This window comes from Onychomys torridus, chromosome 14 (genome assembly GCF_903995425.1).
Source record: "Onychomys torridus chromosome 14, mOncTor1.1, whole genome shotgun sequence".
NCBI classification, from domain to species: domain Eukaryota; kingdom Metazoa; phylum Chordata; class Mammalia; order Rodentia; family Cricetidae; genus Onychomys; species Onychomys torridus.
The window spans coordinates 59,028,449-59,047,747 of NC_050456.1; the positions used below are offsets into that span (position 1 = coordinate 59,028,449).

The window sequence follows — 19,299 nt, forward strand, 5'->3', positions numbered from 1 at the left end:
TGAAATTTTATTCATGAGAAAACACCAAAGGATAAATAATAGCCAGCAGTGAGATGTAAAAAATCGCTTTAATGACTTGTTCTAAAGGCTTAGGACTGGAGGGGAATAAAGAAGTTGATCAAGTGAAACACTTTCTGCCTGGAGTGGCTGGACCAAGATCTTACAGCTCTTCCAACCGCAATCTACATATGCAGCACGGGGCGGTCTCTGCATTACTACTGTGTTCCGTCCTCACTAGAACATGAAAGAAGAATTTTCTGCTCAGGAGGGAAAAAAAAAGTCAGTTTCAGCTACGATGAGAGAATTAAAACTTCGACGAGGGAAGGAGCTTTGGAAAAACTAAGAAGTGAAAATCCATTAGGGATGTCGATAATCTTTTCCTTCTACTCTGCCAATAAAGGACACTGACCTGACCCTCCCCCAAACTAGAATCAAAATTTACATGATCTATGGACGTTTTCCTGAAACCTAAAAAAATAAAAATAAACTATCAGTGGTTCTCAACCTGTGGGTTGCAACTATCAGAAAACACATATTTCCTTGGTTGTTGTTGTTATTTTTGTTTTTCGAGATAGTGTTTCTCTGTGAAACAGTCCTGGCTATCCTGGAACTCACTCTGTAGACAAGGCTGGCCTCAAATTTGCCTGGGATTAAAGGCGTGGGCCACCATTGCCCGGCAGAAAACACATATACACATATTTCTTCTGATGGTCTTAACAACTCAGACACCTCTCAGTACCAAAATTTGTTATGAAATAGCAATAAAAATAAATTTAGGGTTGGAGTTCCTAAGACCATCGAAAATGTGATTTTTCTGATGGTCAGGACCCACAGGTTGAGAATTGTTTACTAGACTGTCTTATGATACAGGCTGTCTATTTCCCACTTAATCTTCTCCCTTGGGCCTTAAAACAAAGGGACTTGACTTTTTTTTTTGGGGGGGGTGGTTTTTTGAAACAGGGTTTGTTAGTTATTTAGTTATTTAGGTGCTCTGCGAGGAACACGTCCCGAACACGACAAATCCACAGAAGAGCTGTTTATTAATATAGGATAGAGGATAGAGGTGACAGGCCTGTGTGAAGCACACACGTGAGTGAGGAGAGGAGAGAAGAAGAAGAGGAGACCTGTGCAAAATGGCGCCGGCTTTTTAAAGAGTGAGCCTCGCATGCGTACAGGACTGCATGTGGCTACTCCATGCACGCAGGCACGCATGCGCTTAGATTACATGGCCGTGCGCGCTTTACGCAACCATGTAAAGCCACAGAGTCCTAGTCACATGAGATGTTCTGACCTGGAAATGGCTATTTTGAACCGGAAATAACTAGGCGATCCGCCAGGAAAGCCCAACCGTGTGGACATGTTATGATTTCCTATCAGGGTTTCTCTGGGTAGCTTTGCACCTTTCCTGGAACTCACTTTGGAGACCAGTCTGGCCTAGAACTCACAAAGATCCACCTGCCTCTGCCTCCCGAGTGCTGGGATTAAAGGCATGGGCCACCACAGCCTGGCCTGAGACTTGACTTTTAATGTATCTTCTCCCTTCAAATTTCCACTCTGCTCACACAAAGGCTTTTCCTATCCTGTTTAAACATACATTCTTCGAAAGACTTACCTAAGTATTTGCATCAACAGTTGTGCCTCTAAAATACACTCCACCTGACAAAGAGAAAAACATAATTCAGAACAGTCATTCAAACAATGCCTGCAGAGGCATAATGGCTCTGTTTCTTAACGGCTAAATTTCACAAAACAATTTGATTCAGGTTAGCAAATGTGCATATTGAATCACCTTAGGATCCTGTCATTCTATTAGACACAAGACACAAGGGTAATTGAAGAGATTAAAAAGAACAATCCTTTGGTTTAAGCTGCTCAGAGCCAATGGAAGGAGATGACAATTCATTACAATGCTGGGGGCTGGAGAGGTAGACACGACATCAGTATCTAAGTAGAAACATAAAAGAGAATCTTCCTTCGGAAATACATCTGATCAACTGCCAAAAAATGTACTATCAAAATGCTAGAATAACTTTGAACTATGTTAGTATAAAATTGGTTATTGATAACATTTTTGTCCAGCTGTATTTATAAGATTGTATTCAATTCTATTGACTCTATCTTAAAGCAATATTGGCCAAGTGAAGAAAAAAAATTTCTGAAGACACAGCTGGAGACCACAGAAAAAGAAATCAGATTTGAGTTCATTATGATTAAAAATTTGGAGCTAGGCATGGTGGCCAACGCCTTTAATCCCAGCACTTAGGAGGCAGAGGCAGGAAGATCTCTGTGACTTTGAGGCCAGCCTGAAAAGAGAGTTCCAAAATAACCAGGGCTGTTACAGAAACCCCGCAAAAAAAAAAAAAAAAAAAAAAAAAGAATATGTATGATTAAATTAAAAACTATTGTCATATGCCTCAGCTGACAAATGGGACATGGTAGGAGATGGAATGTAGTGAAGTCAGATCTTAGAATGTTTCTCATTTACTTCTTAACAAGATATATTTTTACTCAGAAACTGGTCTTGCAGCTTCCAAAGGATATTAAATTTCTTTTAATGATGTAACTGGTGCATGGTCGCCACCCTCCACACACCACCACTACATTCAATCGGAATCACATGAATCTAGAGTTAGGCAACTCCATAAGGATTATTTGAAGTTCTCCTTCTTTGTAAGTCATTAAACAGGAGCACACATGGTGAGTTAGTTTGCTAAGGCTGCCGTAACAAAATGCCATAGACTAGGTGGCTTAAATGATGAAATTAAAGGAAAAGAGTGAGAAAGAGGGAAAATGTGTCAAATATTTGAAGGCTGAGAGTCCCACATTGAAATATCAGTCAATGGGAGTTCTCTCTCTTTCTTCTGTATGTCCTCAAATAGCATTGTCCTTTTGTATACACAAAATTGTTGTCTCTCTACCTGTAAAATAGATAAATAAAGTCAGTTACATTGGATTAAGGACCCATGAGCTTATTTAATTTTCCTCTTTAATGAACCTGTCTCCAAATTCGGTCACAATGGCAGTTTGAGGAAATGAATTTTTCAAGGGCACAAAACAGTTCATAACACATCACTTCCCCTAACCCATTAAGCCTTAGTGTCGTGTTTTCCCACTGTGCCAGAGAGGGCGACGTGGTACATATTTTCATATGCCTTGCCCATATCACATCTTATGATACAGGCTAAATGTAGAAACAATCATACCCACACTAAGAGTCCCCAGACTCATGTATATTATAGAGATCACTATCCTCTGACATGCTGGCAAGGAGTAGACATTCCAAACAGCCTGGGCCTATGGGGGTCTTTATGCATTAATAACTTAAAATCAAATCCAGATTCCTAGTTTATGGTCTGATAATCTTGATGTTCAGGTAAGAACTAGGGTAGTCACCATATTCATCTATATTCAACAAGAAGCTGAAAACATCAATCTGAAGATAAATGAATATGGGAGCAAACATCAACAGGAAATACACCCAAGAGACCAGAGCCCTGAATCCAGATAGCTTCCAGGTTCCTGGCACCAACCCCTTTGGGTTGCAACCCCTTAGGGGTTTCTAACAAGCCTTTTACACAGAGGCCACATATCAGATATTTACACTGCGATTCATAGCAGTAGCAAAATTACAGTTATGAAGTAGCAACAAAATAATTTCATGGTTGGGGTCAGCACCACATAACTGTATTAAAGGGTTAGCAGCATCAGAAAGGTTGAGAACCACTGCTGTAGTGCCTCATGGACTAGAGCAAGCTGCGGTGGTTAAATGCACAGATTCAAACCTTCACTGTAATATCTAATGGCTATGTGACTTCACTGCTTCCTCTGGTTTAATTTCTTCTGCCAATGATGGAAAAGAGTAGTAACTTAGTAACTTATGAGTAACATTACTTCGAGAGTAAAATAAATTAACATGTAGGAAGCATTCCATGTGTTGCTATCATAGAGTTTCTACTGCTGTGAAGAGACACCATGACCATGGCAACTCTTATAAAGGAAAACATTTAATGAGGTGGCTTACAATTTCAGAGGTTTAGTCCATTATCATCATGGTAGGACATAACAGTGTGGAGACAGACATGGTGCTAGAAAAGGAGCTGAGAGTCCCACATCTTGATCTGAAGGCAACAGGAAGTGAACTGAGACACTGGGCTTGGCTTGAGTACATCTGAGACCTTAAAGCCTGACTCTACGGTAGCACACTTCCTCCAACAAGGCCATACCTGCTCCAACAAAGCTGTACCTCCTAATAGTGCCACTCCTGATGAGTTTATGGGGGTCAATCACATTCAAACAACCACAGTTGCTCATCGTATGGAGTCCTAAAAAAACGTAATTGATTGGAACTAAATTCACCCTGAAACGTTAGTCTCCTGAGCAACAGGACTTTATTTTGTTCTCAATACTTGGATATCTGTTTGTTTTTGTTGGTTTTCCATTTGAAGGTTTAGATAAGCTCTGCTGGTTAAAACAAGAGCCGAAGATTACACTGGGAAAGCCCAACTGTATGGACTATGAGATCTACAGCACTAATCCCATATCCAGTTTCTTGAACAATCACGTCAAGTATCCTTTTGAGCCATATCAGTGCTCATCTTAGCTCAGCCCATCCTGAGTGGGTATGAACAGGAAAGGAAGGACAGATTCCATATAAGCAGCTGTTGGGTAGCAGATTGGCAGGTAGAGACAAGGCTGTCTCGAGCACATGACACAGACATGTTTTGCTTGTACCTTGCAAACTCATACCACTGTAAAATAGCAACAGCGGATTGATCATGTCCAGGTTGCAGGAAGTTAGATGTCAAAAAATTCTCAAATATTTATTTTTACTGTCTCTCTCTCTCTCTCTCTCTCTCTCTCTCTCTCTCTCTCTCGTTTCTATTTAAGTAAGTTAGATTGCTCTGCATTCAGGGAAAAGAGGGGAAGTGAGGCTGAGAAAAGACAAAAGGGATCCCTTCCTGTCTTCTGAGAATACAGCACAAAGACTCTCAAACAGGACTGACTGTAGGATTTGTAAAATCCAAAACAAAACTGAAATGTAAGGCTGTTGTTCAAGACTCACTAAAGGGCAAATCAGATGCTCCCTGGGTAAAGGTGTTTGATGGGCTAGGCTGGCAACCTGAGTTCAGTCCCCAGAACCCATGGAAAGGTAAATGGTGAGTACCAACTCCACAAAATTGACTTCTGACCTCCACACAGCTGCCATTGCACATACCTTAACACCTACACCCACATACACATGTACATTATGCATTCACATACACAATAATAAATAAACAAATAAATGAATAAATAAATTTTTAAATTTTACTGAGAACATGAGCCTAAAAAGTACAAAGCTGAGAATCCTATATCTTGCAGGCAACAGGAAGTGGTCTCAGACACTGGACGGCATCTTGAGCACAGGAAACCTCAACACTCAACCCCACAATGACACACTTCCTCCAACAAGACCATACCTACTCCAACAAAGCCTCACCTCCTAATAGTGCCACTCCCTGTGAGATTATGGGGGCCAATTACATTCATACTATCACAGGAAGACACAGAGAACAAGGGCAATCCTGGAATTCAGGATAGGGATAAAAGAATAAACCTGAAGGTATAGGAGAAACATCTAAATCCAGAAGGTATCTAACCTCCATATTGGTAACAGGGGAGAATGTCCCTTCAAAACAGCCTCTAGTTTGCCCAGAGTTCCCACATGAGTGATGACTAACTGCAGTTTTAGACTTCACTTGATTGTAATTTGGCCACCACAGATGGCCACACTCCATTACAATATCATAAGAACTAAAACTAAAATGTTCAATTTTTGATTTGGTTGGGCCTGGATAGAAGAGAAATGAACCCACTTTCTACCCATCAAGAAACAAGTATTTAAGGGCTGCTGATAGTATCTTTTGTATTTCCACATAAACTACAAGTCTCTAAGAAGAATCAGAGTATAGAACATGATATTACCACAATAGCATTGTCCACTCATGAAACTGTAATCCTTAATCGTTTGCTACGTAGAAGCACAGCTCATCCCATAATATTCTTTCCTATCATACATTTATAATTTTAAGTAGTTATGGCAAATTTATAACATTGCAGTACAAATGCACTGAGGTCAAAATGAGCAACTAATAATATGTTAAACCATTATAGAGGATTATTAGTATAGTCAAACAGTCCAGCCTCTGCTGCACCTTTTGAAAGGGATAAAACACAAAAGAAATGAAAAATGACACCTTCTGAATTGTGACCAGTGTTAATGGTTCATCTAAGATAAAAGAAAACCTAGCATTCTATAGCTATTCGCATCTATTTGTTACATTTAAAAGGAATTTTTTGGTGTGTGTTAATGGATACACTTTTCTCGTAATGCACTTTATAACTGATTCATCATCTCATCTGCTTCTTTTTTTCTGGTTCAAAATTTATGCTAAGGAAAGAAAATTGCTTTAGTGATTACCATAGTCACTTGCTGAGCAGGCTGTTAGGACATGTTATCCTGAAGGCTTGTTCCAGTTTGCTGAGTTGAAACAGGTAGGCATGAGAGACGCTACTCATATTATCATCTCTACTCAACCAGTTCTATGCTGTCTGAATCTTGGTTTAAAATGTTACGGATTTCAGCACACCACTTCCACTCCCAGTAAAGACAGAGTCACCTCCACCAAATATACCTTGCCCTCAGAATTAAAATAACAGTCAAAATATGGGGGAGATAGTGGGCATCAGACAAAGACTGTGATCTCCGAGAGACAGGCAACAGATGGTGTGGCAAATCTCACGACTGCCACACTCACGAAAGTACCTTAGCTGTGCTATAAAGAAAAGGAACACAGGCAGCAAGTGCCCACTAGATGCTGTAAATTTGGAAAGGGACTTGAGAGCCTTGGGAAGTAGAGGTAGATGGAGTTTTCATGACAAACTAAGAGCAGAAAAGCCATGTGGAGAAAAATTCCTGAGAACCACACCAGATCTCCACCAGATCTCTCAGAAAACTCTTAACTGTTACACACACGTGAAGACATTAAAACTGGAGAAAGGCATGTCTCCCAAGCTCAGAGGAGGAAACACCTGTCACTTATCCAGGACCCAGAATAGCAATGATTCCTACCAACCAGACTGAAACACTTAATCATTCAGGGGTCATTGACTGGGTGTTCAAAAGAGTCTAAGAAATGGTAAGGTATTAGCCCTAGATTAAATGCCGTTCTGGTCACATGTAACAAGTATTTTAAAAACAAAACAAATAAAAGTATAAAATGGTTTTTAAGTATTTTAACTGTAGGAGGGCACGAGGTCCATGTGTTCGCTGATAAGCGCTGAAGACACCAGAATTGTTAAGCAGTTGAAGAAATTGACACCTGTTCACCTGGCAGGCTGGAGTGGATGTTGTCTGATAACTGGCTATTCTGTGGAGCCAGCCCTCACCCGAATCCTCCAGACTTCTGAGTCACCAGAAGCATCCTCATGAAAGATTGTCCCATGCACCTTGTAAAAGAGTCTGCTATTATGCCTGTTACAAACCCTTCCTCCCTGGGTCCTTATCCTAAGCATTGTCTCAAAGTCAAAAGAACCCATTCTTGTAAGAAGAGGTCACAGGTGCTCTGCAAAAGACATGAATTTTGCAAGGGAGTTTCGATGTAGTCATGACTTAAGTTTTGTTGTGATAATGATCAGGAGGAAATTTTTTTCCAGAGTTCTACTGTATTGAAATACTTTTGTTTGTTTGTTTTTGTTTTTCTCTGTAGTTTTGGAGCCTGTCCTGAACTAGCTCTGTAGCCCAGGCTGGCCTTGAACTCACAGAGATCCACCTGCCTCTGCCTCCCGAGTGCTGGGATTACAGGTGTGCGCCACCACCACCTGGCAGGCAAAATACTTTTTGTTTTAACAACTGCTTGGCTTCAGATTCCAGAAGTTTGAACCAGCCCAGCTAACTACGTCGTGCTGCAACAAATTTCATTCTTGCTTTTCCATGGATCATTTCACTGCTGGCTGTAACATCTGCAGGGACCCCCACATTTAACTATATTTAATAATAAATACCAAGAGTATTCACGTTGGTTGCAAAATAAACTGCCAAATGCTGTAACATTTACAGTGTCTGCAATCCAAACAGGTCATGATATAGACAAGGCAGCAGAAAACGTTAACTCGTTTTAGGAAGAAAAATGAGCTAATCTAGATTGACCCGATACCTGCAAAGACACTATAGTTATCAAGCAAGGATACTGTATGGGTTGAATTATGCCTCCCAAAAGGTATCTTCAGTTTGTAATTTGTAGAACTTGTAGATAAGACCTTATTTGAGATATGGCCTTTACATATATTGAAGGGAAGTTTAGGTCATTGTGGATTGGTCCCCAATCCAAGAATGGATATACTTAGAAGAAGAGGGAAATTTAAACAAAAGGGCACATGAGGAGAGAGCCTTTTGATGATGGGGGAGAGTCTAGAATGGTTCAAGGCTAGGGATAATGAGGAGCACTGATGACTATCAAAAGCTACAAAAGCCAGGAAGAATCATCCTCCGGAGCTCTAAGAAACAGTGTGTCCTTGCCCACACCTTGATTGTAGACTTCCAGCCTTACAAACTACAAGAGAATTAATCTATCTCATCCAAAGACATCAAGTGTGTGGAACTTGCTTTGTTACAGCAGGTCTTGGGAACTAACATAGACATCAAAAGAGTCACTGTGTTGTGCAGATTATATGGAGAAAGAGAACTTCTAGAAATAAAAACTGTGGTTTATGATATGAAACATATACTTTAAGGATTAGTGGCAGATCAAATATTCCAGGATAATTTTTGGAAATTGAATTTGGAGACAGAGGAGAAGAAACCACTCAAATGAAAAGCAGAGAGAAAAAATTTTCAGTCTAACCTTCTCCCAATTGAACTATTTTGACATTCAATGAGATGTTATATTCTTGGGAAAAAAATGTTTCAGTATTTTGTTTGTGGGACAACTCCAGCCTGTTGTAAGTAATTGAAATCCTAAATGGAAAGGAATGAGAAAAGGGAACAGAAAAGACACATGGGGGACTGTAGAGATGGCTCAGTGGTTAAGAGCACTGGCTACTCTTCCAGAGGACCTGGGTTCAATTCCCAGCACCCACATGTCTGCACATGTGTACAACTGTCTATAATTCCAGATCCATGGTATCTGACATCTTCACACCAATGCACATAAAATGAATTTAAGTAAATTATTTTTAAAAAGACATATGGCTGATTTCCAATTTTGATTAAAATCATAACCCTACTTGTGATACTTAGTGTCAATTGCCAACTTAACAAAATCTAGAATCATCTGGAGAAAATGCCACTGGGTACACTCATGTGAGATTATCTTGACTATTTTAACTGGGGGGGGGGGGACACACCCACTGTAGCCCGAACCATTCCCTGGCTGAGATCTTGGACTGTATAAATTAAAAAAGGGTACTGAGCTCCGGCATGTATCCATCACTCTCTGCTTCCCAATTGTGGATGTGGTGGGACTTTAAGTTCCTGCTGGCTTGACTTCTCTGTTCTCATGGTGCTACCCTTGAACTGTGAGCCAAAATAAACCCTTTCTCCATCGAGTTATTTTTTTCCAGGGTATTTAAGATCAATGAACAATGACCTTGTTCCTCCTGCCTCTGACTCCCACATGCAGGGATTACAGAAGTATACCACCACACTAAGTTTATCTTCTGCTGGATTTGGAACCTTGGGCATGCTAGGAACCTTGAGCATGCTAGGCAAGTACTCTACCAACTGAGCTACATCCCCAGTCCTAATGTCATGTATATGAATGGTCACATATAAATATATAACTTTAAAATTTTATTTCTTGCACTTATCATTCACATTCAAGATTTATATATGATGTGTAAACTAATGCTGGATTGATTTTACTGTGGAAAGGCATCTGTGCATTCACTATCTTCTTAAAGGATATATGGGGCTGTTTATGACTATCAGTAAGTTTCTATAAACACTAGAGTGTGTGTATCTTAAGCGTACAGTTCAATGAATCTTAATATTTACCTGCCCTTGACCTCCAGCCCGTTACTAATCATGTATTTTCAGAGTCTTCTCTCTTAATGTCTCCTTTGATTCCCAGCACCCTAGCCTTTCCATCCTGTTCTAGAGTTACGTATAAAAGAAACCTTGTTATCAGGAGTGAGTTTTCCTTTTGTTCCTAGAAGAATTAGTAAAGCAAATATACTTTCAAGAAGAAGGCTGACCCAATCCTGTTTTCATTTGTAATTAATATTTTTGGTTGTGCGAGAAGAATGATGTGACACTTGAATGTTCTTTTTACTCTCGTTTTCTGGAGAGGATGGAGGGGAATGAAAGCACAATTTCTAGATTCCTGAGCAGACTCCCTTCCTTCGGCAGAACCAGATTGTCCCCACGCAGCAACGGGACCTGCACGCGCAGTTCCCAGTTCTGCACAGCAGATGGCCCCAGAGCCCAGCGCCTGACTTCACCGAGTTGCTCCGGTTCTTTGGTGAGACAGCGGGTTTCCTGGCTCAAGCTTGAGAGCCACCAGGGAGCGCGACAGTCCCTGCCTGCTCCAGTTTGGAGAGCATGGAGGATCCATCCTCCCAGAATGTCACATCCCCCTTTGGCAGGAACCCGAGGTGGCCCCGACTGGGTTGTCGGCTCCAAATGTCTGCAAAGGTGATTTTAACCTGGAGAAGCCGAAGTTCTGGGGGACATTAGAGTATTCCACAACAGTCTCCTCCGTGCTGATAATAGACGAAGCCCATTTGAGTAGGTCTCCGGTTGTCACAGCTCTTAAAGTCTGCTCAGCCCAGAAAGGTGGAGTTCTGAGACAGGGGAAGAAGAAGGCGCGTCTATGAGGCGTTAGAAAAAAAACTAATGGGTGGTACCGAGAGTACAGCTCAGGGACCAAGGTTGGGTGTCTCGGAACAGAAGGAACTGCGAGGCCGATCGAGTGTGGCAAGCTGACTTGTTTGGATGGAGAGTTGCCTAGGCGAGCGGAGTACTTGAGAGCCTCTCCTGCCCCCTCTCCAGGGTGCTTTCCAGCGATGAGGTCACAGCCCCTCCGAGCCCTCCTCCTCCCTCCCGTCCATCCCGTCCCTCCCGTCCCTCCCGTCCCTCTCGCTCCCCAGTCTCCTCCGGAGTCAGGCGCTGGGCACTGAGAATGAGGCGACAGCTCGCAAAGATGAAGTAGCGCAGGAGGTCCCTTGGAAAATGAGGCCAGGGTACCTGCTGCAGCTCGCGCTGCTGCTCGCCCTGCCCAGGAGCCTGTGGGGCAGAGGGTGTGCGTCTCCACCCTGTGAGTGCCACCAGGAGGACGATTTCAGAGTCACCTGCAAGGAACTCCACCGCATCCCCAGCTTACCACCCAGCACCCAGACGCTGTGAGTAGCCAAGGCCAAGGCTAAGGCCCCTGGACAGAAACCATTGATGCGTGGTGGGGTGCGCGGATGTCTGGTCAATCCCCGCACAAACTCAGTCGCACCGACTTGGGATGGTCGTCTGTGCTGCTGACAAAGGGAAAGAGAACCCTTGACAAAACTTGGTTGGTGACCAAGGGAGCTGTGCTTTCTGAAGAGATACTACTATTCTGTCTACATTTTGTAGGACATAAAGCAGCTTTAGAACTAACTCTAAAGCACAGTCTCAGATAATAAAATTGCTCCTTTCCCGCAATTCCCCTTTCAGTCTCCCTAGGTGAGAACTTACAATTAGCCATTTGACTAATAATAGTTAAAAACTTAATCAGAAATGGGCACAGTGGCTCTCGCCTTTAACTCAAGCAGCCAGGAGGCAAAGGCAGGTGGACCACGGTGAGTTCTGGGCCACCTTGGTCTACAGAGTGAGTTCCAGGATAGCCAGGGCTGTGTAAAGAGATTTTGTTTTTAAAAAAAAACAAAAAACAAAACACTTAATCAGGAGCCCATTTATAAATGTCCCCTTGGACATGTCAGAACAAAGAAGAGTTCCAGAGGAAATGGGAGGGTAGTAAGAGATGGGAATGGGAGAGAGGGGAAATATATATATATTAGAGTAAATTAAAATTATTTAAAAATAATAAAAAGTTCAGTGTGCCCTTCATCCGATATGTATAGATCCTAACTGTGAACTTCCCAACCTGCATTACCACTTATATTCAGAATTTCTTTTTAATATACACGGGAAAGAGATGAAATTTCATAAAGCACATTTTCATCTTTGCGCTAAATGTTAGTTTCTTAACCAATATTTAAACCAGTGATTCCCTAAGACATTGGTTAAAAGTGCCACAGAAAGAACCGTGAGACAGAGGGGCTTCTGACCCCCAGAGGATGTGGAGATAGGTGAAACGCAATCCTGCTTCAAGATTTTTCTCAAGAATTGATCTTATAGGTGCAGTCATCAGGAGATGACTGCCTCTCGGGTTCATGTTTCTGTACTCGGTTTAGCTGAAACTCAGCCATCCACCCTTGTTTCTTATTTCCCATGGATGTGTTACTGCAATAACCTCTGAGTAACATTTCATTCGCCATGCCATCTTCGCAAAGTAAAACACATCCTTACCATAGTGATGAAAAGCCTACAATGGGTTCAGATAGTCTCTAAAATAGAACTCTTGTACAAACTTCAAAATCCATAAGGACAACCCCATTGCCCTTAGTTCATCTGTTTGTATGCTTATCCAAGCAGGCTGAATACCTAACACGGGACTCTGTCATGCAACCTCAAATCCAAAGCAGGCAGCTCACATAGGAAAAAAATGTCTTCAGTGAATGAATAAATAAATTCTTGTCTTGGATTGTCAGAAGCCCAAAGACATGCCTTCTTCACAGAGTTATCATTTGTGAAGAGAGATAAGGTTCTGTGAGTGCAAAGGAACTCAACATCACCCACAAAATGTTGAGAAGGGGAAATGCTGAAAGTGGGCACATTTATTCAAAAGGACTAAGTTTTCCTTCTACTTAAAAGAGGCTTCTGATGCTGCGGTGCAAATGAAGAAAATCACTGGCTCATAGGGCGTGATCGCACAGACAGGGAGATCTGACCGGAGAGTGGTGGGGGCCAGATGCTAGATAGACCCTGAAGAATGAAGCTGTTCTGAGATGAGAAAGACATGGCGGATTTTTAAGTGTGGGTGAATAGCATGACATGCTTGCTCAAATAATGACCTGAGGGATGTTCTCTCACAAGATTTGCATTGTTAGAGTGAATGCCTTCTTTAAACTTTCTTATTGCATTTTGTTAGCATATATTGATTATATGTAATAATGTATTTCATATGATAGACATATATACTGTATATATAATGTATTTGGTCATATTCAGCCCCATTACCCTCTCTTGTTCCCTTCCCCATCCATCTGATCTCCTTTTTCTTCTGAACTAGTCTCCTACGTGTGTGTGTGTGTGTGTGTGTGTGTGTGTGTGTGTGTGTGTGTGTGTGTGTCTCCATGTCCCAACAAGTTTAACTAGGCTTGCTTACAAAACATGAATGAGGAGTTATAGGAGCATGGGCACCTTCCTATGACAAAACCCCTAAAGAAAATATCTCTCCCTCCCCAAGTAACCATTAACCTCCTTTAAATCCTCAGTAGGGGTGGGAGCCTCGTGAGCCCCTACACACTTCATAGCAGGGTGCTGAAAGGTTCAATCTTGTTCAAATTGTGTGCAGGTAATCACAGCTTTTATTAGTACAAGACGGTTGCAGCCCAGACAGTGTTCTGCAAGACTCCACCCCATCCTCTTTTAGAACTGTTAAGAGCTGTGTGACTTATAATGGCTAATGGAGAGCTGTATGCCTCCCTTGGCAACGTGCATTAGGATGCTATGCAAGCATAGGTTGGCCTCTTTACACACTGCTCAGGTGCTGAGGGCATGTGATACGGTGGTGAGAGTGAAGCAGATCTCTTCTGTTTCCACTGCCCAGATGCCTGCGCTGTGGTCTTACAGATAGGAAGGCAACAGTGACAATGTGGCTCTGGAACTTTTCCTTCTCCAGAGGGGAACAGGGCACCCTCATTATAGCAGAGGCAGTGACAAGGTTGTGGGGGGCTGCTATCCTCACTCCCCATTTGCGTCATTCAATCATCTTTGAGATGTAAGAAATCCGAAGAAAACAAGTACTCCTCTTACTTGAGAATCACATGAGGAAACCTAGAGAAAGCAAAAGAACGTAACTAAAGGTTTGGGCCCATAGGGCCAGTGAGATGACTCCGTGGGTAAAAGAGCTTGCTCCACAGTACAGCAACCTGATTTTTCATCCCTGGAAAGAGAACTGACTCTCAGAGGTTGTCCTCTGACCTCCACATGAGTATCATAGCACCCCCCACCCCCCATAAATGAACGAATGAAAATTTACCTCTCTGGAGGATTCTGAGAAAAGTGGAAGGCAAAACAACAGGATTGTGGCACATACTTGTAGATAATATTACCTCCAAACCAAACACACCAAGCTGGACCATCACTCTCCTCTATTCAAAAGGTTGCCTCTCTGCATAAGAGGTTGCCGTTCTCAGAATGGCATTTTGTGTTTTTTATGGATTCTTTCTCCAGAAAAGTGCTGACTCCCCTTGCCTTGTCTTTAACCCAGTAGATAGACAGAGCAGGATATCTGGTATTCTCCCCATCAGCTTCAGGATGGCAGCAACGACCACCTGTGCCTGCTGGCACTTCCTCCGTTGTCTTGAGTCTTGGGCTTTGGTGCAGTAAAAGGGTTTGTCCACCTCGCAGGAGTGTGTCCAGAAATTCTGTTGAGATTTTAAGGTTCTGCTTTTAACTGTTTACATGCTGCACCTAAGGGTTTAATGAGTGACTATCACAGTGTTTTCTAAACTAAACGACCGTGTTCCACCTTCCAGACTGGGGCCATAGCTTCCATTTGTGCTATTTACCACTTATTTACCATGCTTAAGTAGGCTCATTTCTTTAGCTGCAATAAATTTACTTAGGAAAGCTCATGATGCTGCTAGAGACAGAAAGTTAGACTTGATACGTAATAAGTGATGACCAGAAAACAAGACAGAACAAATTAAAAACTATAGTACAGCAACAATACGGAAGGGTGGACCACTGTCTCCAAATGCCCCCACAACCAAGACTGCTTCTCTGACTGTTGAGGGCACTAGAATTTCCCTTTCAGATACTGAAGTGACATCTAAGGCGGCTCAACCCTTTTCACTGCTTGTCATGGTTTGACGTTTTGTCCAACCATGTTCAGGATACTTTGAACATCAATCTCCTACAGCTATTGACTTCACTAGTGCTTCCTGAACTTTTCTGATGTAGTACTCCTGATGGAGAGATGGGTCAGTGTTAAGAGCACTGTCTGTTCTTCCAAAGGACCCAGGTTCAATTCCCAGCACCCGCATGGTGGCTAACAACTGTCTGAGACAGTATTCTTCTGAAAAAGGAACAAAGTCGACACCCAAGAATGGAGGCTCCTTAAAAGTAGTCAAAGAAAGTGAAACATTTGTTTGTCAACTCTGGTTAATCTTTTTAGTTTACAAAAAACTAACACTTGTGTACTACCCCCACCACCACGACACAAGTATTTATTTATATGGTGCCTTGCAGTTTCCGGGAGTAATGTCCCTGAACCTATATGTTAATGTAACTCTACTTAATTATCCAGAATTTTACTCGAAGAGGTGACTTGAATATCCAGAATGGCAGGCACTGTGGGAGGACAGTGAGGTAGTTTGGAAGACAGGAATAAGTTCACTTAACAATCCAGGAACATCATAGAGCAAGATACCTGGCATCCTTCTCCAGCTTCTGCACACATTCGAATGTGGACCTGCACCTGCACACACATGTACACATACACCCGAAACTGGATTCTGAGTTGATGAATGACATGCCTAACTGGAGCTTTCTGTTGTAGCTGGGTTCTTTTTTGTGTACTCATACGCATGTGTATATGTGTGTGTGTTTATATGCACATGTATGTACATGGGTACATGTGCCTCTGTATGTGCACGAGAAGCCATTGTAGTATGTCAGGTATCCTACTTAGAGGTCTGAATCCACAGTTTTTAATTATCCCCATGTCTACAAAAGAAGTGGCTGGACTAGAAACTGATTCTATTTTCTTGTATCACTTCTGACCAGGCAGGACAAATAGAGAAAGCTAATTCACAATGCTCAAAATACATCATTAAATAAGTCACTCTTGTGTGTGTTATTGGACAATTTATCATCAAGGTGCTTTGTTTCCCCCTGTTAAAGCTCGGAAATTGCTCCCATGAATCAATATACTTGATCATTATTTTCTGATTGTATAGGTGTGCCATTTACATTTCAAATTAAAGCCTATTATTCAAGAGGTTCAGAGGTGTCCTAGAAGTCTACCACACTGCTGGGAACCTGGGATTATGTAGAATACTATATGTACACAAATCAGAAAATTTCTTAGATTTTTTTTTACAAAGATATCCTTGACCTGTCAAAAAGTTGAGAAACCACGCATTGGTCTAACCTGTCATTTTTGTGAGGCTATAGGTACACATTTGGTGTCTACTGTGACTAGATCTATTATGTTACAAAGAATACAAAACTGCCTGACCTCATGCTTTTCCTTCTGAACATGTCCTGATGATGATTACTTTCTTCACCGTCTCTTGAAAACACTTTCACACAGAAGTTCACCAAAGGCCCTCAGTCCTTTAAGTCAGTGCTATAACAACATATTTTGCACATTTTCTCATCCATTGTATCTCATTATATTTTTAATACTGTACTGGCAAGATGGCTCATTGGATTAAGGCACTTGCCACCCAACCTGGTAGCCTGAGCTCCATCTCTGGGATTCACAGAGATCCCACAACTCCTGAAAGTTGTCTACTGATTTCCACATATCCACATAAGAGCCATGGCACATACATGCACGCGCATGTGCGTGTGCACACGCACAGACACACACACACACACACACACACACACACACACACACACACACACACACACGAGAGAGAGACAGAGACAGAGACAGAGACAGAGACAGAGACAGAGACAGAGACAGAGACAGACAGATAGTTGAATTAAATGTAGTAAGATATCCTTAACACCATGTTTACTGAAACAGATCTATGTATTCAGCTACTTTTTTATGTTGATTACCACCATTTAAATAACAGAAAAAATGTTAAGAATTGATAGTCCCATTTGTTCAAAACTATAGGTTAGATTTTTTTGTTTTGTATTGTTTTCCGAGACAGGGTTTCTCCGTGTAGCTTGGCGCCTTTTCTGGAACTCACTTGGTAGTCCAGGCTGGCCTCAAACTCACAGAGATCCGCCTGGCTCTGCCTCCCGAGTGCTGGGATTAAAGGTATGTGCCACCACTGCCCGGCCTATAGGTTGGATTTTAAAGTGTGTCATTGAGGTGTCAGACTCAACTGTATGGATTCTTAAGAACACTAGAAAATTTCAAAACAAATTCTTATTCAGATGTAAGGCAAGCTCTTGTGATTTGAAGGCATCCTGTAAATACAGTTTTGGTCATATGTGGACATCCATATACACAAAATCCTGGATTTTTCTGATACAGTCTTAATGATAATAGTTTTCCATCAGAATACATCAGAACTTCAAATATTTCTTCATCATCGTAAAGTAAACATCCCAAATTGCTTTTGCACGTGGAAAACTCTCCCTTTCTCTTTCAGTGGATATGATTTATCCAATTATATAATACATTAAGATTTGGGCGTATGTTTTCAGGCATTAATTTTACCCATTCCTGGTGTTACAATACTCAACCCCAAAGAGAGGATTGAAATATTTCTTATTTCCAGGTGTTGTCACTTTGTATCTTGTTATTTCTATTTTTTTTTTTTTTTTTTTGTAAGGTGAGAAGCTAAAAAGCCAGTCTGGGGAGAAATCCGCACATAGGATGCAGGGAACAGAGAAATGAGGGGTCTCCTAGGAGGATGGCTTTAGTGGACTCTTGGGCTGTGTTGTTTTCATCTCACCAGCCTTCTCAAGTACTTCTGGGCTTATGGACATGGTCTAAAGGGTTAGGAAAACCAGAAATTCTACCTTTAAATAGACATAAGTTACCAGCTCATTCCTTCCTTCCCTCCCTCCCTCCCTTCATTCCTCTTGTTTTTCCAGTAAATATTTATGCTAATACTAGTCTGGCATTGGTGAAACATAATAAATGATCACCTTGACCTTACATTCAAACAGAGAAAACTTCTAAAATGGGCAGAGTAGGGCAGAGTAAAACACAAAGACTGGCAGGTGGTGAAAGTACGCCATCAGAGGAGAAACAGAAAGGGGGAAGAGAGGGAGGAAGAGAGAGAGAAAATAGGGATAATGGAAATTGCCTTCAAATGGTCAGATGCAATGTCTGCTGTTGTGTCATTGGTTTGTAAATGGCCATTTTCTTGTAACTGCACATGGTAGAGCACTGAGCTCATCAGTCTTGTTTCTTATTTTAAGGGCACTGACTTGGTCACAAAAGCCAAAGCTTCACCTTCATGACCTAATTACAACCCAAAGGACTCACTTCCTAAAACTGGCACATTGGGGATTTTGATTCCAGCCCAGTGAATTTTTTGAAGTAGCTCAGATATTCAACCCAAAACAGAAGTCCTCATTGAAAAGCTGACATTCAAGTAGCGTGCTAGATGAGTTAAATGGGGGAAAGAGAGAGCTAGCCCCATATCCAGAAGAGTAAAATTATGAAGAAATGCCAAGATCCAGAAATGAGAGTGACAGAGGAGAAAAATGTGCAGGCTGTTCTGAGAAACAAAGAAAGCTAAGTGGCCAAAGGAGAGAGAGTAAGGGGGAATCCAGTCCTGGGGGTTCCATCATTTTGTGCTTTGTAGGTCATTATATATGATCTATAGAGTATGTAACGTATGTGTATGTATATTCACATACATACATACTGACACACGCATGCATACATATTTTCTGAATGAGTTAAGATGTTCGTAAGCATTTGGAAGAACCCTCCCTCTCCCCCACTCAAAAAAGTGCAAGATCCGGTTTACATTTTGCTAGGATGGCCTTGACTGTTACGTGCATCAGTGAGGTAAGAACTAATCACGGCTAGTACCAGCTGAATAGCAGGAAGGGTGATGAAAAATAGTGGAATCCAAGGTTTATTTTGAAGGTAAATTCAACAAGATTTCCTAAGACTGACTGGTCTTAGCAAAAAACAGCAGCTGGTGATGTCTTAGCCCCAGTTCTTGTGAAAGCAAATTATGCGTGAGAATTCTTACTGGGGAGCTTGATTCCAAGGAACAGAATAGAGGAATGTGGGAATAAAGATCAAAGGGTGGGGAGTTTGCAGCTGGTGTTACCCAGTGGTTGCTGTA

General features: G+C 41.7%; 1 protein-coding gene across 1 annotated transcript in view; it reads left to right on the forward strand.

The window, feature by feature from the left end:
• The first annotated feature begins 11,124 nt into the window (after positions 1–11,124).
• Tshr (thyroid stimulating hormone receptor) overlaps positions 11,125–19,299 on the forward strand; it is a 130,949-nt gene continuing 122,774 nt past the window's right edge. Inside the window, exon 1 of the mRNA XM_036206450.1 lies at positions 11,125–11,379. Coding sequence (XP_036062343.1) covers positions 11,210–11,379 — 170 coding nt within the window. The 5' untranslated portion in view covers positions 11,125–11,209. The remainder of the gene's footprint in view (positions 11,380–19,299) is intronic.